Here is a 25,288-nt window from a genome sequence, read left to right on the forward strand (position 1 = left end):
GTTAAGGCTCTGAACACCAAACGAGACTGAGCATCCCGCGGTTGAAAATTCCCACTGCCTCTGGGTTGAGGGCTTAACAGAAACAGGATCCGTTGCACTTGATGTTTCTTCTGTATGTTAATAAATGTTCTCTTTCTGCGACATTCAGTATCGGTGGTTTGTTCCATCTGTAAAGCCGAGTCACGAACGCTCTTGTCGCTAATTGACTCTCTAGGGATGTAACAGTGACTTTGGGCAAATCACTTGTCCGTGCCTCGGTTACCTAATCTGTAAAACAGAGATTAAATCCTCCTACCTCCAATTTAGACAGTGAGCCCTATGTGGGACAGGGACTGTGTCCATCCTGATAAACCCCAGAGCTAAGAATAGCGCTTGATACATAGTAAGCACTTAAAAACTACCACAAGAAACAAAAAAGAGAGAAAACCAAATACAAGGTAAAGAGCTTGAATCAATTTTCTCCAAGGGTTTATAGGATCAGAGCTGTGGGGCATTCTCCCCTAGAGTGAAGTGGAGATGTGTGTTTCCTGTAATCTCTCAGATGAAACGGCACATCCTTATCTCTTCCTTGCTTTATCCCCCTCTAGACTTTGTTGTGGGCCGGAAACGTGTCTACCAACTCTGCTGTATTCTACTCTCTTTAATATCTGGTACAGTGCTCTGCACACAGTAAGGACTCAGTAAGCACCACTGACTGAATGATTCATCGAACGATCAGAGGGGAAGCTGCTTGGAGTCAGAGTCTAGAAGTGGGGACTCTCGAGTTCTGAAAGAGGAACGTGGTCTCAAGGAGACGAGAGCCCTGGTTATCAGTACATGCTTTGGGATCCAGAAAATAGACGCTGGGAGGCAGGACACCCGGGTCCCTTCATCCCCCAGCTCCAGGATGCAGGAACGAATCCATCAGCCCCACCTTCCAGGTTCCAGGATCTTCAGCGGTACAGACTCTTGCCCCTCGGGCCTCGGCCCCGGGTAGAAGAAGGCACGGAGAGGCCCAGGGAAGCCCGAGGGCTCGGTGAAGCTGTAGATGAGCTGGTGGGTGTTGATGTTGTAAAAGCTAACGGTCCCAGCCTCGCAGTTCAGGAAGACACCCACTCGGCGGGGCCAGGCGTCCGAGCTCAGAGCCGTCTTGGGCGTGGTGATGGCTGCCAGCTGACTCCCGTTGCGGGCCCACAGGACCCAGAAGCCGGCCTCGGGCCCCAGGGTGACCATGTCCTTGCGGGCCACGCTGTCCAGGCAGACGCCCACGTCCCAGTCTCGCTTGCTCCCCGTCTCCACCTCCCAGAAGTGGCAGCCGGAGGTGAAGGTCGGCATCCCCAGGACGTTAGCCCTGGGGTCGAACCGCTCCGGCCCGTCGTCCACGGCCAGGCGTGTGTCCGAGCGGCTCACGGCTCGGCCGTCCTCTGATACCAACAGGTAGGGGTTGGCCGAAGCCCGGTCCAGGGTCAGGTCCGCTGGGGAGGGGAGCAAGGGGCACGGAGGTCAGGGATCGGGTGACAGCGTTGGGGGTCTCAGAGGAGATTCGGGAGCTGAGAATCTCTCCTCTCCCTCTCCTATTTCCCTTCCCCCCTCCAACTGCCATTTGAGCATTTTTGCATCACCCAAACACTGGGGTACTCACCCCCGCTTGTCCCCCGCCAACCCTCGGTAGCACTTAAGTTCGGATCTTGCAACTCTGTATCTGTACTTCATTTTAGTGTCCCTCTCCTCTGGTAGATTGCAAGTTCAATGCAGGGATCATGTCCATTAACTGTAGTCTACTGTATTTTCCCAAGCACTTTAGTACAGTGTTCCACTTGGAGTAAACACTCAAATACTACTGATTGATTAATAGGGATGGGAATCTGGGGAGAACTGGAGGTTGGGAGTCAGGACATCTGTGTTACCAGGAGAGAAGGGAATCAAAGAACCGGAAAGGGGAAGATAGGGAATTGGGGCTCTGTGGGGAAGAGCTAAGGGATGGGGGGGCTGAGGGGGTGCCTAGGTCTTGAAAGAGGAGCTGGGGCAGGGTAGACAGCAGGATACTGGGTCATGGGAGAGAAACGGGTATCGGTTCAGGAGTCAAAAGACTGGGTTCATGGTTCAGCCAGTCTAGCGAGCTGTCTCCATCTGGAGTATCTGAGATGCTCAGCAGAAAGGGAGATGGTTGCCATCTTTGACACGTACTCCACGGATGAAGTGGAAAGGTACTTGACTCCTGAGGGATCCTGAGAGCACCCAGGATCTAGAATATCTACTCTGAAGTAGAGAGGATAAACACCGTGATCGCCCGACCGCAATTTTCTCAGAGTGGGAGCTGGGCCGTGGTTCAATTTGAACCTGACTTGCCAGCACCAAGAGCAGAGCTCCCTTTCCCTTCTGGCTACTCACTTGCAAACTGCCGCATGTTCTCCAGCCCTGAAACACAGAGGAGAGGTCATGGGTGAGAGATCAGGCGGGGAGAGAAATCCGGAGGGGTTGGTGATGGGGATGGGACATCTGGGGTCTGGGAGGTGTGTTGCCAAAGAACTGGAAAGTTTGTTTAAAAATCCTGCATCATTCATCAGTTCCTAGGCATGGGGGTCCAAGAGGCCAACTTTTCCTTTTGAACCCATGGTGAAAAGAGGTTAGGGATTTTAGGTGGAGAGGGGAGAACCAGGAGGGGGACAGCTTTCAAGGAGTTAATAGTAAGAAAGCCACCAATTTGGATCTTCGCAGCCCTGATTGAAAACTCTCAAGTCTTGACTAGAAAGAGCAAGTCCAGGAGTCCAGCTCATTAAACTGCTGGGCCCATCGCCCCCATTGTCCCTGGGAAGTGGGCAGCTACACATGGGGCATGCTTTTAGGAAAAGATTCAGGATAAACTTGCTGCCTGTTGCCCTAGACCTCAAAATAATCATTTTCATCCAGCAGCTTGAATTCATGTTGCACATCATAGATATGATCATCTTGTGTAGCACTGTGAGGGTGCAGGGGGGCAGGTAGAGGCCCAGAAAGGGTGCCGACTTATGCCGGATCCCAAAGTTGGGGCAGGAGCTCCGTCCTTGTCAGGTGATTTACTGCCTCCCCCATCACTGACTGGTGCCACCACATTCAACTGGGCACCACACCTGCCTTGAGGGTGATGTCATCAACAGTCAGTGAGAGAAACTGCTCTGCACAGCTCAAACCAGTCAGTTTGATTCTTCTGTTTTGCCACAGGAAGAAACTGAATCAACAAGCCAAGGATGAGGGATTGGACACTTGGCAGCATGGTCTAGTGGGAAAGAGCACGGTCCTGGGAGTTAGGGGATCTAAATTCTAATCCCACCTCTGCCACTTGCCTGCTGTATGAACCTGGGCAAATCACTTAACTGCTCTGGGTCTCAGTTTCCTCATCTATAAAATGAGTAGTCAATTCTCGTTCTCCCTCCCCATTCAGACTGTGTGGGACAGGGACTGAGTCTGAGCTGATGATCCCGTATTTACCTCAGTGCTGAGTATGATAATTGGTCTATTGTAAGTCCTTAACAAATGCCAAATAATGATGATGATGAGGATAATGATGATTTCTACTCCCTTTTCCCACCTCCCAGGGCCTCACCCAATAAAATATTTTGAAGAGAAAACTGGACTTACTCGCTTCTGCAGGGCCCATCCGGCAAAAGTGGCAGAACAGGAGAAACAAAGAGAGATGGCAATAGGAGAAAATATGAATATCATCATGATGAAAATTCTTACCCCGTGTGGGATAAGGACTGTGCCTGTTCAGATTACCTTGTATCTAAACCAGCGCTTAGCCTCATGCTTGGCAAAAAGCAAGTGCTTCATAAATCATATTATTCTCATTATGATCCAAGCAGCAGCAGAGTGAAGTATGGACTGGAGAGGGGAGAGACAAGAGGTCAGTGAGGAGGCTGATGCAACAGTTGAGTTGCGCTATAAGTGCTTGAACCAATTTAGTGACAGTTTGGATAGAGAGGAAAGGAAATATTCTAGAGACGTTTTGAAGGTAGATCCAACAGGATTTGAGAGATGAGTTCAAGGATAATGCCAAGGTTACAGGCTTGTGAAACAGGGAGGGTGATGTTGTCTTCAGTGATGGGACAGTCTTGGGGAGGACAGGGTTTGGGTGGGAAGATGAAGAGTTCTGCTTTGGACATGTAAAGTTTAAAGGGTTGGCGGGACATCCAAGTAGATGTCCTGAAGGCAGAAGGCAATGTGAGACTGCAGAGAAGGAGAGATTGTGGAAAGACCACGGGCTTGGGAATCAGAGGTCATGGGTCCTAATCCCAGCTCCGCCACTTGTCTGCTGTGTGACCTTGGGCAAGTCACTTCACTTCTCTGGGCCTCAGTTACCTCAACTGTAAAATTGGGGATTAAAAAATGTGAGCCCCACGTGGGACAATCTGTTTATCCTGTATCTACCCCAGCGCTTAGAACAGTGCTCAGCACTTAGTAAGCACTTAACAAATACCATAATAATAAGTGGGGGCTGGAAAGCTCAATTTCTGTACAGTAAGCCCTTAATAAATAGTATCACTACTACATTTTCTGGTTGAAACCACTCCTGAATGCCCAAGTTGAGCCTTCACTCAGAATCGCATAAAATACCTTGTAGAATGAACCTATTTCCAGACCTCAATGACTTTTGCTCTCCCCCAGCACACACGCACACACACACACACACACACCTGCCATTCTAGTACCCTAAAGATTGGTTGCTGTTGTCAGAGTTGAAGGGAACTGAAAACCAGAGGCAAGGACTTACCTTGATCAGAGACCATGGCATCTGGAAAACAAAGCAAAGGAGAAGCGGAGCGTCAGGGAGCGGTGTGGAGGAGACTGGGGACTAGCCAGAGCCACGACAGGGTTGGAAGAGCGGAGGGAGGGAGTGGCACAGGAAACAACCGGGGTTGGCTTAATTCCCCTCTCGGGAGGAGAAGTACCATGGAGAAAGGGGTTGAGATAGGGAGCAGCTTGGGGCAGGGGCTAGAGATCTGGGAGGAGGCGGGGGAGGTAAAGGGGAGAGCCAACCTCATGTGTTCTCGGAGGGCAACTCTTTGACGGGACAGAGAGAAGGACGGAGGAGTGGAGCTGTGGGGGGCCAGATCGGGGGTGAGGAGGGAACGAGGGACCCAAATAGGAAGGTGAGAAAATGATCTTCCCGTGACCCCTGTTTCCCCACCCTGTCTCCACCCTGTTCCTTTTATTTCTCCCAGGATCTCACTCACCTCTCTCCTTCTTCAGCTTTACTGCAAATAAGAGAAGTAAAAGAACACAACTCCATTAGATTGTAAGAGCCTAAATGTCAGGTTCTGTGTCTTTTCCTTCCATGGCACTCTCCTGAGGGCTTAGTACAGTGCTGTGTGGATAGAGAGGAGGGGGCGCGGGATGGGGAGGAAGGGTGCGGTTTGGGTGGAGAGGAGGCACCCAGTGTGGATGGGGAGGAGGGGCATAGTGTGGATGGGAAAGAGGGGCGTGGTGTGGACAGGAAGGAGGGCCATGGTATGAATGGGGAGGGGAGGAACGTTGTGGATGGAGAGGAGAGGTGTGGTGTAGGTGGAGAGTTAAGGTGCTCTGTGGATGAAGGGTTCATTCTGGGCTTTCTCTTCTTCTTCAAGCCCTGCTCCACTCCACCTATTTCTCCACTACCCTTGGGAACAGTTGAATGCATCTAGGAAGGCTTTTTATAAGAGATATGGCGTATAGAGAGGACTTGGGATAATTAGGACATCCCCCAATATTGAGGTTTTAATGATAATAACCAGAATTAGGAAAAGAGAATTCTTACCATTTTCTGCCAAAAGGTTCTCTGAAATGTGAAAAAAATCACACAGAGTATTAAGAACAAGAGAAACTTGCTCCCCTTTGATCCCACTCTAATATGGGGTCAATTAGAGGAGCGTACGGGCCTCCTCCCCACACCCCCAACCCCCAGCTCCTAAGGAAAGGAATCATATCTACTAGTTCCTCTGTACTTTCTCAAATACTACACTCCTCTTTAGCTTCCATGTCATTTGCACAATATGCTTCTTTGTTTGGGTTGGGTTATCTTTGTTGATTCTGCTTCTCCAATTGCCTATTTTGAGTCTGTCTCCCCTGCTAGACTGTAAGCTCCTTGAGGGCACTGGTATAGGACTCTGCACCCAGTAGGTGCTCAGAAAACGTTATTGATCGATCAACGGATTGACTGCCAATTCCTTGAAGGTGGTTTCCTCAGGGCTGTGGGAAGAGACAAAGACAAGATAAGACAGAACTCCATGCGCTGTGGATGCACAGGGAAGATGTCTACGGTCTCACAGACGAGATGGGGAGAATTGGGCTGGGTAATTGAGGACTGACAAATCCACCCCTCTTCCTCTGAAGGTCTGTGTGTTCTGTGAAATGGGAAAATGCAAGCGGGTTTCCAAACCCTTGGTTCTTTGGAGTCCCAGTGGGTGGAACACGAAAACTTTTCCTGTTGTCTTTTTCCCTAGCGCTTTATACAGTGTATATTGATTTCATCTAGTGGGCACTCAATAAGTACCATTTCTACTACTACTGTCTTAGAGGGGCAAAGTGAGTTGAAAACCATTAACAGTCATAACCTCCAGGATAATCCCACCTTATCCTTACCTTTATCGGTTTCGAGCATTGCTGAAAGGAAAATCTACCTGTAAATCTACCTGTAAATCTACTCCAACGCTTAGAACAGTGCTCTGCACATAGTAAGCACTTAACAAATACCAACATTATTAATAAAAGGAAAAGGAAAATTGAGTTGTAGATCAAACGTGCTAAGACTAAGGCAGAGAGATTGGGGCTGGGGATTTCCCTTTCTCCAACCCAAGGAGAAGAAGCTATTCTCTACCCAGGGGCAAGATTTGCTTGTCATAGACTGCAGGAGCTGTCCGTCCCTGAACCCAAACCTCAGACCATATCCCACTGGATTGAAAACCTCAAGCTGGACAGGGGCTGTGCCTGATCCGATAGTACTTTATCTCCTCCGGGGCTTAGCACAGTGCTTGGCACATGGTAAGCGCTTAACAAACACCACTATGATCATCATCATCATTCGTATTACATCAGGAACCCCGAGGGTTCCGGTATGTTCCTGGGAGGCTGTCGTGTGTGATAAAGGTCCAGCAAATGGGTGCCGGGTCTTTTATGTCAGGATCCCACAGAACTTACAAAGGCGACCATAAAGGCTGGCCCACTAGTTGGTGAGCTCCTTAAGGGTAGGGAATGTGTTTTATTTTTATGGAACTTTCCAAACACTTAGTACAGTGCATTGTACCCAGTGAGTACTTGATAAATACGATTACTCCTACTGCTACCGAGAGATGATTGGGGTTCAGGAGGGAAGCGGGCTGGGGCTGGGGTGGGGGAGAGAATCGGGGGTCAGGGTGCTGGAATCTGGAAGGTGTTTAAGTTGGGGAGCCAACCTGAAGAAAGACCAATATTGGGGGCTGGGGAAGTGAGGTGTGACCCTTACCTTTAACAAGCAGAAGTCGTCCTGGAGGAAATCAAAATCCCAGAAGAAAAAATAGTGAGTTCCTACGACATCTCTGCCACCCTGGATTGCTCTTTATGGCGGGCTGGCCAACAGCGCACTCCTGTCCCGGCATAGGGATGATTCTTTCCGTCCCTAGGACGCCCTCCCCAACCCCGATTGAAATAAAATTGGGGCAGGGGGTTGGGAAGGGACTGCTGGGGCTTAGGAAGCTCTTTGGTTTAGTGAGGGGAGTGGGTGATGGAAAGAGGAGAGGTCAAGACGGGGGGACAGAGACCTGGGTTCTCTAAGGGACCTGGGTTGTCTAAGGGAAATGAAGAGTGGGAGCGGGTCGGCTGGGTTCTAGGAAGGGAGATGGGGAAGGGGAGTTGGCGGGGAGGAAGACTCTTGTGGGCAGGGAGTTTGGTTTTTCACCCACACCCCGACTCACCATTTTCTCTGAGCTGCCTCCGGAGGAGAATCAAACAGACTAAAGTCAAGAGGACCAGAGCCACCAGGAACAGAGGCAGGATCAGCAACATTGGAGAGTGGTGGGGGAAGATCACATCTGAGGGAAAGAAAAAACATCAGCTGGAGGAGGAACTTGCATCTGGAGGAGAGGAGGTGAAAGAAGTCACCTCCTTGAACCCAGCCATTATCCTCCCTCTCATCACCCCACTCTTTTTGGAATTATTTTGAACCTGAGGTGAACTTGGGGCAAGGTTCCCAGAGTGGGGAGAGGGAAGGTGAGGCTGGGGATAGACGGAGAGGCAGAGGGCCAGCTCCAAACCTCCACCTCTCAACTTTATTGTATTGCCCTCTCCCAAATACTTAGTACAGCTCTCTGCACTTGGGAAGCGCTCAAAAAATATCACTGATTGTTTGACCAGGGTGGTGGATTCAGGCACATGCACACACAAACACACAGACGGCTAGGGAGGTGTTCACTCAAACTCACCCAGGGCTTCTAGTGTGGCCTCTGGAACCCCCGCTCTATTACAGGCAAGCTACCTTTCATCCATGACCTTTTCCTCTCCCGCTCTCTCCTCCTCCTCGCCCTTTCGGAAACGTGGCTCTCTCCCGAAGACACGGTCTCCGCCGCCTCTCTCTCCAGCGGAGGCCTCTCCTTCTCCCACTCCCCCAGACTCACCGGTAAGGGAGGAGGCGTCGGCTTCCTCCTCTCGCCCCGATGCCGCTTCCGCACTATCCCTCCTCCCCCCTCCCTCTCCTTCCCCTCCTTCGAAGCCCATATCATTCGCCTCTACCACCCACTCCAGTTACTTGTCGCCGTCATCTACCGCCCTCCCGGTCCCACCTCCGACTTCTTCAACCACCTTGACCCCTTTCTCACCTTCCTCCTCTCCTTCTCTCTGCCCACTCTGATCCTTGGAGACTTCAACATCCATACGGATGTACCCGACGACTCCTCTACCGCCCGCCTGCTATCCCTCCTCGACTCTGCCGACCTCCTCCTCCACCATACCGCGCCCACTCACCGACTCGGTCACACCCTCGATCTCGTCATCTCCTACCGCTGCACTATCTCCTCACTCACCAACTCTGAAATCCCTCTCTCTGACCATAACCTTCTCACCTGCCTCATCTCTCACACTCCCTCCCCCTGCAAATCTTCGCTACGGCCCCACAGAGACCTCCGCTCTCTCGATCCCATCCGTCTTTTCAATAGCATCTCTCCTCACCTTGCCGCCCTGTCCTCTCTTCCCACTCTCGACGATCGGGTCTCCGCTCTCAACTCCACCCTCTCTACTCATCTCGACTCTCTCGCCCCCCTTTCCCTCCGCCGCTCTCGCTCCACTAACCCACAGCCCTGGATCACCTCCTCCGTCCGCCTCCTACGCTCCTATGCTCGAGCTGCTGAGCGCTGCTGGCGAAAGTCCAAACACCAAGCCGACCTCACACACTTCAAATTTATCCTTTCCTGCTTTAACTCTGCCCTCTCCTCCGCCAGGCAAAGCTTCTTCTCCTCCCTCATCGACACCCATGCCCGTCACCCCCGCCGATTGTTCCGGACCTTTAACTCTCTCCTTAGGCCCCCTGTTCCTCCCCCTCCCCCATCTCTCACCCCTAATGATCTGGCCACCTATTTCCTCACGAAAATCAACACGATCAGGTCTGAGCTCCCCAAAGTCATCCCTCCGCCTCTCCCCTCCCCCCCAGCAACCCCCTCCCCTACTTTCCCATCCTTCCCTGCAGTATCCTCAGAGGAGATCTCCTCCCTCCTCGCAAGTGCCACCCCCTCCACCTGCGCCTCGGACCCCATTCCCTCTCACCTTCTTAAAACCATCGCCCCTGCCCTCCTCCCTTCCTTAACGTCTATTTTTAACCACTCAATCTCCAAGGGCTCCTTCCCCTCTGCCTTCAAACATGCCCACGTCTCCCCCATCCTAAAAAAACCCGCTCTTGACCCCACTTCCCCCTCCAGTTATCGTCCTATCTCCCTACTACCCTTCCTTTCCAAAATCTTAGAACGAGTCGTCTACAATCGATGCCTAGAATTCCTTAACTCCCATTCTCTCCTAGACCCCCTCCAATCTGGCTTCCGTCCCCTCCACTCTACCGAGACTGCTCTCTCTAAGGTCACCCATGACCTCCTTCTTGCCAAATCCAATGGCTCCTACTCCATTCTGATCCTCCTTGACCTCTCTGCTGCCTTTGACACTGTCGACCATCCCCTCCTCCTCCATACCTTATCTCACCTTGGCTTCACGGACTCTGTCCTCTCCTGGTTCTCCTCTTACCTCTCTGGCCGATCATTCTCGGTCTCCTACGCTGGAGCCTCCTCCCCCTCCCATCCTTTAACTGTTGGAGTTCCTCAAGGGTCAGTTCTTGGCCCTCTTCTGTTCTCCATTTACACTCACTCCCTCGGTGAACTCATCCGCTCTCACGGCTTTGACTACCATCTCTACGCAGATGACACGCAGATCTACATCTCCGCCCCTGTCCTCTCCCCCTCCCTTCAGGCTCGCATCTCCTCCTGCCTCCGGGACGTCTCCACCTGGATGTCGGCCCGCCACCTAAAACTCAACATGAGCAAGACTGAGCTCCTCATCTTCCCTCCCAAGCCCGGTCCGCTCCCAGACTTCTCCATCACCGTGGATGGCACGACCATCCTTCCCGTCCCGCAGGCCCGCAATCTCGGTGTCATCCTTGACTCGTCCCTCTCGTTCACCCCACACATCCTATCCGTTACCAAGACCTGCCGGTTTCACCTCTACAATATCGCCAAGATCCGCCCTCTCCTCTCCACCCAAACGGCTACCTTACTGTTACGGGCTCTCGTTATATCCCGGCTAGACTACTGTGTCAGCCTTCTCTCTGACCTCCCTTCCTCCTCTCTCGCCCCGCTCCGGTCTATTCTTCACTCCGCTGCCCGGCTCATCTTCCTGCAGAAACGATCTGGGCATGTCACTCCCCTTCTTAAACAACTCCAGTGGTTGCCTATCGACCTCCGCTCCAAACAAAAACTCCTCACTCTAGGCTTCAAGGCTCTCCATCACCTTGCCCCTTCCTACCTCTCCTCCCTTCTCTCTTTCTACCGCCCACCCCGCACGCTCCGCTCCTCCGCCGCCCACCTCCTCACCGTCCCTCGGTCTCGCCTATCCCGCCGTCGACCCCTGGGTCACGTCCTCCCGCGGTCCTGGAACGCCCTCCCTCCTCACCTCCGCCAAACTGATTCTCTTTCCCTCTTCAAAACCTTACTTAAAAATCACCTCCTCCAAGAGGCCTTCCCAGACTGAGCTCCTCTTCCCCCTCTACTCCCTCTGCCATCCCCCCTTTACCTCTCCGCAGCTAAAGCCTCATTTTCCTCTTTTCCCTCTGCTCCTCCACCTCTCCCTTCCCATCCCCACAGCACTGTACTCGTCCGCTCAACTGTATATATTTTCGTTACCCTATTTATTTTGTTAATGAATTGTACATCGCCTTGATTCTATTTAGTTGCCATTGTTTTTACGAGATGTTCTTCCCCTTGACGCTGTTTAGTGCCATTGTTCTTGTCTGTCCGTCTCCCCCGATTAGACTGTAAGCCCGTCAAACGGCAGGGACTGTCTCTATCTGTTGCCGACCTGTTCATCCCAAGCGCTTAGTACAGTGCTCTGCACATAGTAAGCGCTCAATAAATACTATTGAATGAATGAATGAATGGAGGTCACACAGAAAAGATAAACATTAACAAGATGAACTTCTTCCTTCTCCAGTCTAAACAGCCCCTCAGCACTCCAGTTCCTGGCATCCATCTCCCCGCACCACCCCACCGAGACTCCAGGGCCCCCGAGCCTGTCACCCACCTGCCACGGAAAACCTGGCTTCCCTCTCCTGGTTCTTCAGGCCACTGCTCACGTGGCAGACCCAGCTCACAGGATCGCTTTCCTTCAGGATCAGGGCTCCCTCCACCCCAAACAGGCCGTCGCCGTCCTCCGTGATCTGGACCTTGGAGGCATAGGGCTCCTGCTCATGGCCAAGCTTCTTCCACTGCAGCAGGGGAGTAGGGAACCAGCCAGCAGAGTGGCACAGCACCTGTATCCCGCCCTCTTCGTAGTCCTTCAGGTGAAGGTGAAGGGCAGACCCCAGGGCTGGAAGGAGAGAAAAGAGAAGAGAGGGGAGTGAGAGGCCGAGGTGGGGAGAAAGCCAACTCTGTTATAGCGTACTCTCCCAAGCGCTCAGTACAGTGCTCTGCACACTGTAAGCACTCATTAAATACTATTGATTGATTGACAGCGGCAACTGTCTGCATGAGTTCCAGAGTTGCGGGGATCAGGCCCGATGGTACTGGCTCTTGGGTGGAGGGTGCTGCGTTTGCGGTATAGAATGACTCAACTGAAAGAAAAGTCCTGGGAGAGGGGAGGGTGGTGTTGCGAGAAGAGTTTACCAAGGGCTCACTGTGCACCTCTCCCCTGGCTTCTCGGGTGGTCCCACCTGTCCCGCCCTCACAGGAGCCAGGCCCTCTGGGCACCTCCCACCTCCCTAGGCCCTCGCTCTCCCACTCTCTCTCTCCACCGAGGCCACCCCCATCGTGGCCCCCAGGATCCCAGCTCCTGACAGGCCTCATGTGCCTTAGGCCATGAGCATCTAAGCAGCAGCAAGCCGCCCCGGCCAGTCTCTCTCTCCATATCAGTTAAGCAAATTCACCGAATTACCCACCGTGGCTCCCGAGGCCCTTGGGGTCCTCCCCAACCAGACCTCCACTCTGCCTCCCCAGGATCCCACTCCGGCTCTCCTCCAAGTCATCGAGGAACCTCCATCCCGACCTGCCTTCCACCACCCAGGTGGGACGAGAACAGGAGCTGCAGCCCGGCATCGCCCCCACAGAACCTCGGAAAGATCGGGCGGCCGCTGCTGCTGTAACACTCACTGTGGCCACGATCTGACTGCGCACTCGGAGCCGCAAGGAGCTGGGAATTCTGCTCCTCTAGCTACAGTATCCAACTACTTGGTATTTTTTTTGGGGGTGTGTGTGTGTGTGTGTACCTGTCTATGCCTTTGTGTTGCTTTGGTGTTATACTGTTTCTTCACCCTTGATGTCTTCAGTCCCCTCTCCTCTTATATTTTTAGATTTTGAGTCCTCTGAGGGCCAGGGAATGTGGCTTAATCCTCACCTGCGTATTCTTTCCCAGTGCTGAGTATAGTGCTCTGCACAGAGTAAGTGCTTAATAAATACTATTACCATCACTACGATCCCAAACCTCTCTTGCCTCACAGCCTCCTCCACGGGGACCCACACACACCCAGTTTCCAACCTGGGCTGCGAGCCCCACGTGGGACGGGCACCACGTCCAAACTGATGATCTTCTATCTAACTGCCGCGCTAAATACAGAGCATGACACATAGCAAGCGCTTACCCAGTAACACCACCATGATTATCATGAACTCCTTTTCTTCTGGTTTAAACTCTCCCCGCCCACTCCGCCCCTTCTCCCCTTCCTCCCCCCAGCCCTCACTCTCCTTTTACCTGTCACCTGCAGCTGCACAGTAGCGGAGTGGTAATACGAGACGGATTTGAAATAGCAGGTGTAGGTCCCATTGTCCGAAACCCGGATGTCACGGATTCTCAGGCTGACGGTACCAGGGTCGTCGTTGGGGCTGGGGTCCATTAGTTCGGTCCGGTTCTGGTACTCAGCCAGGGGCTGTTCCCCGTTCCAGTCCCCTTGAAGCAGAATGGCTGACTTGAAATGAGAGTGGAACCAACGCTGGGCTTCGGCCTTTCCTCTGGGGGACACCTGACAGGAGAGGATAGCTTCTCCCCCGATGGAGGCCCAGACCGGGGATGTGAGGGCGGTCACTTGGAACTGTCCTAATAATAATAATAATTGCAGAATTGGTGAAATACTTACTATTCCCCCCCTTTAGATCGTAAACTCGTTATGGGCAGGGAACGTGGCTGCCAATTCCGTTGCACTGTACTCTCCCAAGCGCTTAATACAGTGCTCTGCACATAGTAAGTGCTCAGTAAATACCATCGACTGATAGATTGATATGCACCACGCGCCGTACTAAGCACTGGCGTAGGTAATCAGGTTGAACAGAGTTCCTGTCCCACATGGGGCTCAGTCTAATGGAGAAGGAGAACAGTTATTTTAGAGATTTGAGAGAAGATTATAGAGCTATTAGAGAGAAGCAGCACGGCCTAGTGAATAGAGCAGTCAGAAGGTTCTAATCTCAATTCCACCGCTTGTCTTTCTATTAATGTCTGTCTCCCCCTGTAGAATGTAAAGTCCTTAAGGTCAGGGGATGTGTCAGTTTATTGTTGTACTGGACTCTCCCAAGCGCTTAGTACGGTGTTCCGCATACAGTAAGTGATCAATAAATACGACTGAATGAGTGAATGAACGTGGACGGAGGTTGTGTCCCACCGGCTTATTTTTGTATCTTCCACAGTGTTAGCACAGCCCTTGGCATACAGTAAGAACTTAACGACAAACACTACTGTTAGCGTTCGGAGCAAACGTGATGGCGATTGCGTTGATTACTGTTACTCGATGCCTGCCACCCTACATGCGCATTGCTATTTGAAGCCCCCTCGCGGGATGACGCTCTTTATTTCCAGGGTGGAGGAGAACCAGGAGCCATTTCCAGTTTGGCCGGGGAGGCTCGGACCGCATAGGAGGGAAGGGAACAGGGTTCGGGGCTTGGAAAGAAACGGAGGCAGGAGAGACGCCGAGGATTCCTACCTGAGGCCCCGGAGGGCAGATGGATCAGGACGATGGCAAACAGGGGTCCCAGCAGAGGGCAGCAAGCCCTAGGGAGGGCTGCATCGCACCCCATCCAACCCCCCACCCCGTCCCGTCCCCCCAAGCAGTTGCACCCCCGCTTCCTCCTCGCGTTCAGTCCCTAGGTGTGGTCCCACGCTTACCGGCTCCTTCTCCTACGCTTGCCGCTCTTCCCTATGCTTTCCTACTCCTTTTCCCACGCTTTCCCGCTCCTCTCCTCGCCCCTCCGGGCCCTCCTCCCTGGGCGCAGGTTGTCCCGCTGGGATCCTTTAGCGTCTCCCGAGCCCGGTCCTCCTCCTCCTCCTCCTCCTCCTTCTTTCCCTCCTCCTCCTTTCCCTCCTCCTCCTCTTCCTCCGCAACAGACGCAGCCCCCCGACCCAGGAAAGGCAGGTCTGGGAGCCGGTGCCTCCGGGGCCTGGATTGGATCTGGATCCTTCTGGTCTAGGGGGAAACGAAAACGAAAGAAACCGTGAATTTCTCGGCAAAGAGGAAACCCTAGCGGGAAATGTCTAGGGCAGGGCTTTAAAGGCACAGGCACTGGGTTCGGGAGGGCCCTGATGGACCAGGAGTAAGGGCGTGAGTGTTTTTTTGCTGGGGAGGGTCCGAGACTCCCAGCTAGGGAAGGTTTAAAGGAGGGGAGGCGTTGACAAGGGGGCAGAGTGAGGGGAGGACGAGGAAGAAAAAAGGGGGAGCAACAACGATAATAGGTTTTGTTAGGCACCTACTATGTGCCAAGCACTAGGGTAGATACAAAATAGTCAATAAACCGTATTTATGGAGCGCTTACTGTGTGCAGAGCGATGTCATTGCTTGGCTCATAGTAAGCGCTTAACAGATACCATAATTATTATGACAACGTTGGATAATCAGATCAGATGCTGTCGCTGTCCCACATGGGGCTCACTGTCTAACAGGGAGAATGGTGTTGAGTCCCCAGTATACATATGAGGAAACTGAGGCACAGAAGCAGCATGGCCTAATGGAATGATCCCGGGGCCTGGGAGTCAGAGGACCTGGGTTCTAATCTCAGCTCTGCCACTTACCTGCTGTGGGACCTTTGGCAAGTCACTTCATTCCTCTGTGCCTCATTCATTCATTCGATCATATTTATTGAGCGTTTACTGTGTGCAAAGCACCGTACTAAGCGCTTGGGAAAGTACAATGCAGCCTCAGTTTCCTCATCTGCAAAATGGAGTTTCAATATCTGTTCTCCTTCCTACTTAGACTTTGAACCTCATGTGGGGTCTGATTTATCTTGTATCAACCCAGTGCTTAGTACCGTGTTTGGCACATAGTAAGCACTTAACGAATACCGAAATTACTATGTTTATGTTGCGACAGGGACTGTGACTGACCTGATTAACTTGCTATCTACCCTACTGCTTATTTTTTTTTAAGATACCCATTCATTCATTCAGCTGTATTTATTGAGTGCTTACTGTGTGCAAAGCACTGTACTAAGCACTTGGGGAGAGTACAACCTAACAATAAACAGACACATTCTCTGCCCACAACGAGCTATGTGCCAGGCCCTGTATTAAACGCTGAGGTAGATGCAAAATAATCGGGTTGGAGATAGTCCCTGTCCCACATAGCACTCAGTCTGAACCCCCATTTTACAGCTAAGGTAGTCGAGGCACAGAAAAGTTAAGTTACTTGCCCAAAGTCACACAACAAACAAGTGGCAGAGCTGGAATTAGAACCCAAGTCTTCTGCCTCCCCAGGCCCATGCTCTTTTTACACTAGCCACCCTTGCTTCTTGCTTGGCACAAAGCAAGCGTTTAACAAAAACCACAATGTTTTTTTTTTATTATTTTCACTGGTCCCAATCACGTATGCTAATCCCACTACTTGTTACCCCCTCAACCCTACTGTTGGTCCAGTGGAAAGAACCTGTATCTGGGAATCCGGAGACCTGGGTTCTAGTTCTGGCTATGCAAGTCGAAGAATGCTTGACCATCGAAAGTAAAAGTTTCTAACCTAAGAACCATGTAGGGCACTCATCTGTGAGGCCGACGGACCCAATCGTTCATTCTTACATTCAAAAGTATTTATTGAGTGCTTACTGTGTGCCGAGCACTGTACTAAGCGCTTGGAAAGTACAATTCAGCAATAAAGAGAGACAATCCCTGCCCACAGTGGGCTTGCAGTCTAGAAGCGGGGAGACAGACATCAAAACAAGTAAACAGGCATCAATAGCATCAATATATATAAATAAAATTATAGATATGTACTCATGTACACAAGTGCTGTGGGCCTTGGGGCGGGGTAGAGCAAAGGGATCGAGTTGCAGTGTTGGGGAGGGTAGTCCGGGAGATGGGGAGGGGACATGGCAGGATGCTTAAAAATAGCCGGCTCATGTGGGCGGTGAAGACCACAGGCAATCGCCTTCTGGATCACGGTGCTCCATCGCCAGAACGGCACTCTGCCTGCGGTCGTTGGCTCTAAATGGGTCTTGCATGCACCCATTGTGCTACCAGCTGGCCTGCCTGCTCGCTGTTCGCTCTCGGCACTCCGACTGATCGATGGGGATGAGCGAGAGTGAGTGAGTGGCTCTTTTGCAAACCACCAGCACTCTTCTCAATTCCTTCATACGGGTTCTCAGTCCAAGGCCCATCTGCTATTCTCGTCTGGGAAGCGGTATAGCCTAGTGAAAACAGCCCGGGCCTGGGAATCAGAGGACCTCTGCCACTTGCCTGCTGTGTGACCTTGGGCAAGTTGCTTCACTTCTCTGGGCCCCAGTTTCCTCTACTGCAAAATGGGGATTCAATACCTGTTCTCCCTCCTACTTGACTGTGAGCCCCATGTGGGCCAGGGACTGAATCTGGCCTGATTAACTTGTATCTACCTCAGTGCTTAGAACGGTGCAAGCACACGCTTAACGAATACCATAAAAAAAACCCTCATCTGCCATTCTCAACAGCAGGTGCCTTATCCCACTAGACCATTGTTTTCAACCTGAGGAACTAGAACGATTGGTGATGTTTCACAGGGGTATCCTTTATTTAGCGTTCTTTTGGCGGAGGGAGGGTGGGAGGGCTTGCTTCAGAGAATCCATCAATCGGTTGGTATTTATTAAGTGCTCACTTTGTGCAGAGCACTGAGCTAAGCGCTTGGGAATGTGCAATACAACAGAGTTGGCAGATGCGACCCTCCCCCCCACCCCGCCCTCAAGGCGCTTACAGTCTATGGTGAAGACCGACATTAAAATAGATTACGGATGGGGAAATAGTAGAGTATAGAGTTATCGTTAGAGCTCTTTCAAGCAGTGTTCTACTGAAGGAGAATGAGAGTAATCTGTTTGTTTCCCAGTTTGCTTCACTCAGGGCGGAGGAGTGCAATCCATTTCCCACTTTGCTTTAAAGAGTGGTTAGAGCTCTTTAAACAGTTTGCTTTACTAAGAGAGGTTGAGGGCAATCTCTTTGCTTCCCACTTTGCTTATGAGATCAATCAGATCTCAAAGCAGTGTGGTCTAGTGGAAAGAGCTGGACCTGGGAGTCAGAGGAACTGGGTTCTAATCCCAGCTCTGCCCCTTGTCCACCGTATGACCTTGAGCAAGTCACTTGACTTCTCTGTTCCATAGTTATTTCATCTGCCACCTGGGGATTCCAACCCTGTTCCCTTTCCTACTTAGACTGTAAGCTTCATGTGGGACCTAATTATCTTGCCATATAGTAAGCACCTAAAAAATACCACAATTATTATTTTCTATTTCACACCTTTGCTCTGCTGAGGGAGGATGAGGGTGAACTGTTGGCTGCTCAATTTGCTTTTAGAGAACGGTTAGCTCTGCTAAAAGTTTGCTTTACAAGAGGGAAGATGAGGAAATCGCCTTGCTTCCTGGTGTACTTTAGCTCACTGTCAGATCTCTATAAAGGTAAAGCAACTGCTTATGGTTCAAACACGCCATGTCCATTTAAGTGTCGTGTTTGTTCTCCGATCCCATTTTCCACTACGAGGGCCTTTTCCTCGAGAAGGAGAGGGCCAGGTTCTACAGGGCCTTTAATGAGTGGTGCAGAATACATGTGACCTATCTTCAAGCCCCCTTCTTTCTTCGTCTTTGAAAACATCTGTGTCTTCCTTCTTTAATAGCTTCTTATCCCCCTAAATCTCCAACTCAGGCCAACTTTTCCACCAACAGAAAAAGACCAGCGTGGTTCAGTGGAAAGAGCACAGGCTTGGAAGTCAGAGGTCAGGGGTTCAAATCCCAACTCAGCCACTTGGCAGCTGTGTGACTTTGGGCAATTCACTTAACTTCTCTGTGCCTCAGTTACCTCATCTGTAAAATGGGGATTAAGACTGTGAGCCCCTCATGGGACAACCTGATCACCTTGTATCCTCTCCAGCACTTAGAACAGTACTTTGCATATAGTAAGTGCTTAACAACCGGCTGGTTAGCTCAGTTGGTTAGAGCATGGTGCTAATAACGCCAAGGTCATGGGTTCGACCCCCACAGGGGCTACTTTTCCTTTCCCCCTCCTACCTCACCTCCCTTCTCTCTTTCTACTGCCCACCCCATACTCTCCGCTCCTCTGCTGCCGCTCACCTCCTCACTGTCCCGCCGTCAACTTCAGGCCCACATCCTACTGCTGTCCTGGAATGTCCTCTCTCCTCACCTCCTCCAAACTAACTCTCTTCCCCTCTTCAAAGCCCTACTGAGAGCTCACCTTCTCCAAGAGGCCTTCCCAAACTGAGCTACCCCTTTTCCCTCTGCTCCCCCTTCACCTTCTGCTCTTCCCTCTTCCCCTTTCACCCTTCACCTCCCCTCAGCTGAGCCCCCTTTCCCTCTGCTCCCCCTCCCCACCCCATCCTCTGCTCCTCCCCCTCCCCCCTTCCCCTCCCCTTAGCACTATCCTCATTTGTACATATTATTTATTACCCTGTTTATTTTGTTCATGAGGTGTACATCCTCTTGATTCTATTTATAGTGATAATGTCTTGTTTTTGTTTCGTTCTGTTTTGCTCTGCCGTCTGTCTCCCCCAATTAGACTGTGAAGCTGTCATTGGGCAGGGATTGTCTCTATCTACCTGTTGCTGAATTGCACATTCCAAGTGCTTAGTACAGTGCTCTGCACATAGTAAGTGCTCAATAAATACTATTGAATGAATGAATGAATGACCGGGTACTTATGCCAGAGGTCTGTGTGAAGCTGCGTTCCCATAGTTCATATTCCCTCTAGATTGTGAACTCATCGTGGATTGAGAACGTGTCTACCAAGTCCATTATATTGTACTAAGTACTCTCCCAGGTGCTTAGGATAGTGTTCGGCGAGCAGTAAGCACTCAATAAATGCCACTGATTGACTGATATTAGCAATAGTAAGCCCTATTCCAGACCCATCGGCTGCATTCTTTTAGCTTGCTCTCATTTGAGAAAATACAATTTTGTGGTATAGGAGGATCAGGATGTGATGTAAAAAAAAACAAACCCCAAAAACCCAAAGGAAGAGTTTTGAAATGAAAACTGCAAGTTTCAGCCTGTGCTCACAAATTACTCGATCGGATACTGTGGATACACATTCACTCCAAAGGTATGAGTAAGGATCTTGCCAAAGAACTGAAAATCCCTCTTTGTTAAGGGAGTGTCCAGGGATGAAATATTAACAGATTGCAAAGCCAAAGCACGAATTCTGAAAAAGCACAGCATATCACTAGACACGCAAAGCCTGCAGAAATCCAAGTTCCTTAAATTGTCCCCATACTTCAGAGATCAGAGATAATCATACTGGAAAGGAAAGAATACTCCCGTAATTATCAATCAACCAATCAATCAAAGGTATTTATTGAGCCCTTATTGTGTGCAGAGCACTGTACTAAGTGCTTGGGGAGTACAATACAATAGATCTGGTGGACCTGTTCCCTACCCACAAGGAGCTCACAGTCTAGAGAGGAAGACAGACATTGAAATAAGTACATTACAAATCTGTATATCGGTGCTGTGGAGCTGAGGGTGGGGTGAACAGTAAGTGCTTCAAGGGTATAGGTCCAAGTGCATTAGAGGACGCAGAAGGGAGAGGGAATCGAGGAAATAGTCAGGGAAGGCCTCTTGCAGGAGATATGATTTTTATGAGGCTTTGAAGGTGGGGAGAATGGTGGTCTGCCACATACGAAGAGGAAGGGAGTTCCAGGCCAGCGGGAGGACGAGGGTGAGGGGTCGGTGGTGAGACAGATGAGATCCAAGTACAGTGAGTAGGTTGGTGTCGGAAGAATGAAGTGTGTGGACTGGATGTAGTAGAAAATCAGTGAGGTAAGTTAGGAGGGGGTGAGCTGATTGAAGGCTTTAAAGCCAATGGTAAGGGGACTCTGTTTGATGTGGAGGTGGGTGGGCAACTACTGGAGGTTCTTTAGGGGTGGAGAGGTGTGGACCGGACTCTTTAGAAAAATGATCCAGGCAGCAGAGTATGGACTTGGGTGGGGAGAGACAGGAAGGAGGGAGGTCAAAGAGGAGGCTGATGCAGTAGTCAAGGTGGGGTACACTGAATGCTCAGTGGTAGCAGTTTGGATGGAGAGGAAAGGGTGAATTTTAGCAATGTTGTGAAGGTTGAACTGACAGGATTTGGTGATAGATTGAATAAGTGGGTAGAATGAGAGAGAGGAGTCAAGGATAATGTCAAGGTTACGGGCCTGTGAGATAAGGAAGATGGTGATGTCATCTACGGTGATGGAAAGGCTGGGGGAGGACAAGGTTTGGGTGGGAAGATGCCAGAAACAAACAGCGGCCCAAGGCCTGATTCCTCCTGTTTTAGCTACTTATTTAAACATTCCTATTTGGGACAACTGACTCTGTACCTTATTGTTTGCAATTCCTTTATTATTCAATGTAACTGCCTCTCCTCACTTAAATCAGAAGCCCCAGGTTATAACCCTCCCAACTACCACCTCTGCAGTTCTGAGCCAACTACTCACTTGTGTACTCACAACCAATGTAGCTCTTCTGTACTACTTCACATACCCAATTACTTAAGCACTATTTCAATCAATCATATTTATTGAGCGCTTACTGTACCAAGCATTTGGGAGACTGCACTGTAACAGAGATGGTAGACACGTTCCCTGCCCACAATGAGTTTACAAATCTAGAGGGGGAGATGGACATTAATATAAATTACAGATATGTACATACATGCTGTGGGGCTGAATGAAGAGTAAACATCCAAGGGCAAGGACGATGCAGAAGGGAGTGGGAGAAGAAATTAGTCAGGGAAGGCCTCTTGGAAGAGATGTCCTTTTAATAAGGATTGAAGGTGGGAAGAGTGATCATCTGTTGGATGGGCATTCCAGGCCAAAGGCAGGATGTGGGCGAGAGGTCAGCGGCGAGATAGATGAGATTGGGTAGTGAGGAGGTTGGCTTTAGAGGAGCAAAGTGTATAGGCTGGAAATCAGCAAGGTAAGGTAGGAGGGGGCAAGGTGATTGAATATTTCTATTTCACATACACACCGATTTCTCCTTCATTCTCGTATCTTACATTATTTTACAGCTACAGCTTTCCCCTGCTAGACTGTAAGCTCCTTGAGGGCAGGGCTTATGTCTACTAGCTCTATTGTACTCTACCAAGTGCTTAGTATAGTGCTCTGCACACAGTTGGCCTTCAATGAATATTACTGATTGAGCTTTGGGTGAGGCAGAGACCATGCCTCATCGGATTATCTTGTTCCGTACTAACCTCAACACTTGGCATGGTGCTTGGCATATAGTCAGTGTATGATTAATAAATAAATAAGTATTATACATTGAGCACCTGTGTGCAAAGAAAGCATTGTATCAGGAGCTGAAGAAGTTTATATAAGAGCAAAATGTCAAGGTTCTTGTTCAATCAATTAATGGTATTTGTTGAGTACTTACTGCGTGCAAAGCATTAGACTGAATGGTTGGGAAAGTAATAATAATAATAATAATGTTGGTATTTGTTAAGCGCTTACTATGTGCCGAGCACTGTTCTAAGCGCTGGGGTAGACATAGGGGAATCAGGTTGTCCCACGTGGGGCTCACAGTCTTAATCCCCATTTTACAGATGAGGGAACTGAGGCACAGAGAAGTGAAGTGACTTGCCCACAGTCACACAGCCGACAAGTGGCAGAGCTGGGATTCGAACTCATGAGCCCTGACTCCAAAGCCCGTGCTCTTTCCACTGAGCCACGCTGCTTCTCTGTACAATATAATACAATTACAAATTACAATTACAAATACAAATACAAGTACAATACAATAGTGTGGTAGACCCCATCCCTACCCATAAGGAACTTACAGCCTACTGGCCAAGACAGATATTAAAATAGATTTAAGGATAGGGGTGTTAGGGGAGTATAAGAATATTTACATAAGTAGTGTGTACAGTCAATGCAGAGGGGAGGGTAGATTGGGGATATAAAGGGCCCAGTCCGGCCCTTGATGGAGATGGGATTTCAGGGGGGTTTTGGAGGTGGGGAGGGTGGTGGACTGTCAGATGTGAGAAGGGAGGGAGTTCCAGGCCAGAGGGAGGATGTGGGCAAGAGGTTGATGGAGAGATAGGCGAGACGGAGGCACAGAGAGTAGGTTGGTGTTAGGAGAGGCAGAGCGTGCAGGCTGGGTTGTAAATAGGAAATCAGTGAGGTAAGGTACAAGGGGGAGATTTTTGTTCTTAAGGTGTTTACACTTAAGTAGGGGAGACAACCACAAGTTAAAAAAAACACACAAAAAAAACCCCTCAGTGACGAAACTAAAAGCTTTAAGAAAAAGCCACAAAGTGTACAGGCTAGTGGTGGCAGTGAAGGCTACTTGGCCCTGCAGAACTTGCCAGGGCGCCAACAATTCCGCTGCCCACCTTGGCAACTATTTTTTCAGGATTCCATCTGGGTCTGTCCACTTTGCAAAATGCCCTCAGTGTTTTTTGGGTTTTTTTTAAATGGTATTTGTCAAGAGTTTACTATGTGCCAGGTGCTGTACTAAGCACTGAGGTAGATAGAAGATAATTGGGTTGGACACAGTCCCTGTCCCACATAAAGCTCACAGTCTTAATCCCCATTTTACAGATGAGGTAACTGAGGCACCTCAGTTATTAAGCATTCAATCAATTAATCAGCCAATCATATTTATTGAGCACTTCCTATTTACAGAGCACTGTACTAAGCACTTGGGAGAGTACCATATAACAGTGTAACAGAGTTGGTAGACAAGTTCCCTGCCCACAACAAGCTTACAGTCTAGAGGGGGAGTCAGGAGATCATGGGTTCTAATCCTGGCTCCTTCACTTATCTGCTGTGTGACCTTGGGTAAGTCACTTCACTTCTCTGTACCTCAGTTACCTCATCTGTAAAATGGGGATTGAGACTGTGAGCCCCACATGGGACAGGGACTGTGTCCAACCCGATTTGTCTGTATCCACTCCAGTACTTAGTTCAGTGCCTGGCACACAGTAAGCACTTAACAAGTACCACCAATTATTATTATTAATAAATATGATCGATAATTTATTTATTTATATTAATGCCTGTCTCCCCCTCAAGTCTGAAGCTCATTTTGGGCAGAGAATGTGTGTTATATTGTTCTTTCCCAAGCGTTTAGTATAGTGTTCTGCACACAGTAAGCGCTCAGTAAGTACACTTGATTGATACTAACATTGACTAGAACCCAGGCCTCTTTCCACTGGACCAACACCAAGCCTAAAGAGGGCATGACTATGGCTTAGTGGCAAGAGCACAGGCTTGGGAGTCAGAGGTCATAGGTTCTAATCCCGAGTCCACCACTTGCCAGCTGTGTGACGTTGGACAAGTCACTTCACTTCTCTGTGGCCTCAGTTACCTCATCTGCAAAATGGGGAGGAAGACTGTGAGCCCCACGTGGGGCAACCCGGCAGGGATCCGCGCCACGATCAGGACCGGCCTCACACTGGGTAGGACCCCGGCCCGCCCCGCTAGACACTTTCAGCACCTTCCGGAACAGCACAGGGGGGCGTTTCATTCCAATAATAATAATATTGACACCTGATAAGTGCTTACTATGTGCCAAGCACCATTCTAAGCGCTGGTGGTAGATATAAGATTGTCCCACGTGGGGCTCACAGTTGAGGCACAGAAAAGTTAATAATAATGATAATGTTGGCATTTGTTAAGCGCTTACTATGTGCCGAGCACTGTTCTAAGCGCTGGGGTAGACACAGGGGAATCAGGTTGTCCCACGTGGGGCTCACAGTCTTAATCCCCATTTTACAGATGAGGGAACTGAGGCACCGAGAAGTTAAGTGACTTGCCCAAAGTCACACAGCTGACAAATGGCCAAGTCGAGATTTGAACCCATGACCTCTGACTCCAAAGCCCGTGCTCTTTCCACTGAGCCACGAAGCAGAGTGGCTTGGGAGTCAGAAGTCATGAGTTTGAATCCCGACTCTGCCACTTGTCAACTGTGTGACTGTGGGCAAGTCACTTAACTTCTCTGTGCCTCAGTTACCTCATCTGTAAAATGGGGATTACCTGTGAGCCTCACGTGGGACAACCTGATTACCCTGTATCGGCACATAGTAAGTCATCAGGTTGTCCCCCGTGAGGCTCACAGTTAATCCCCATTTTACAGATGAGGTAACTGAGGCACAGAGAAGTTAAGTGACTTGCCCAGAGTCACACAGCTGACAAGTGGCAGAGTCGGGATTCGAACCC

At 50.2% G+C, this 25,288-nt stretch overlaps 1 protein-coding gene and 1 non-coding gene across 2 annotated transcripts; one reads left to right on the forward strand and one right to left on the reverse strand.

The window, feature by feature from the left end:
* Window positions 1-354: 354 nt before the first annotated feature.
* Window positions 355-15,110, reverse strand: LOC103165412 (butyrophilin subfamily 1 member A1-like). Its single transcript, XM_029056320.2, has 11 exons — window positions 14,621-15,110; window positions 13,402-13,743; window positions 11,740-12,024; window positions 7,884-8,000; window positions 7,436-7,456; window positions 5,753-5,773; window positions 5,193-5,213; window positions 4,730-4,750; window positions 3,598-3,603; window positions 2,371-2,397; window positions 355-1,454 (listed from the first exon to the last, which is right to left on the reverse strand). The coding sequence occupies exons 1-11, from the start codon at window positions 14,712-14,714 to the stop codon at window positions 904-906; spliced, it is 1,506 nt and encodes a 501-aa protein (XP_028912153.1). The 5' UTR covers window positions 14,715-15,110; the 3' UTR covers window positions 355-903.
* Window positions 15,111-19,047: 3,937 nt separating this feature from the next.
* On the forward strand, window positions 19,048-19,121 carry TRNAI-AAU. Its single transcript has one exon. It is a non-coding gene; the product is annotated as a tRNA-Ile (tRNA).
* The last annotated feature ends 6,167 nt before the right edge of the window (window positions 19,122-25,288 follow it).

Source organism: Ornithorhynchus anatinus, chromosome X5, assembly GCF_004115215.2.
Source record: "Ornithorhynchus anatinus isolate Pmale09 chromosome X5, mOrnAna1.pri.v4, whole genome shotgun sequence".
In the NCBI taxonomy this organism is placed as follows: domain Eukaryota; kingdom Metazoa; phylum Chordata; class Mammalia; order Monotremata; family Ornithorhynchidae; genus Ornithorhynchus; species Ornithorhynchus anatinus.

What these genes read in the sequence shown, in the direction of transcription:
- LOC103165412 (XM_029056320.2), bottom strand. Translation starts at nt 14,714, where the DNA reads ATGGGGTGCGATGCAGCCCTCCCTAGGGCTTGCTGCCCTCTGCTGGGA. An exon ending in TCTGCCCTCCGGGGCCTCAG is followed by an intron (nt 13,744 to 14,620) that starts GTAGGAATCCTC and finishes TATTATTATTAG; the next exon opens with GACAGTTCCAAGTGACCGCC. An exon ending in AAAGCTGAAGAAGGAGAGAG is followed by an intron (nt 4,751 to 5,192) that starts GTGAGTGAGATC and finishes TTTGTTTTCCAG; the next exon opens with ATGCCATGGTCTCTGATCAA.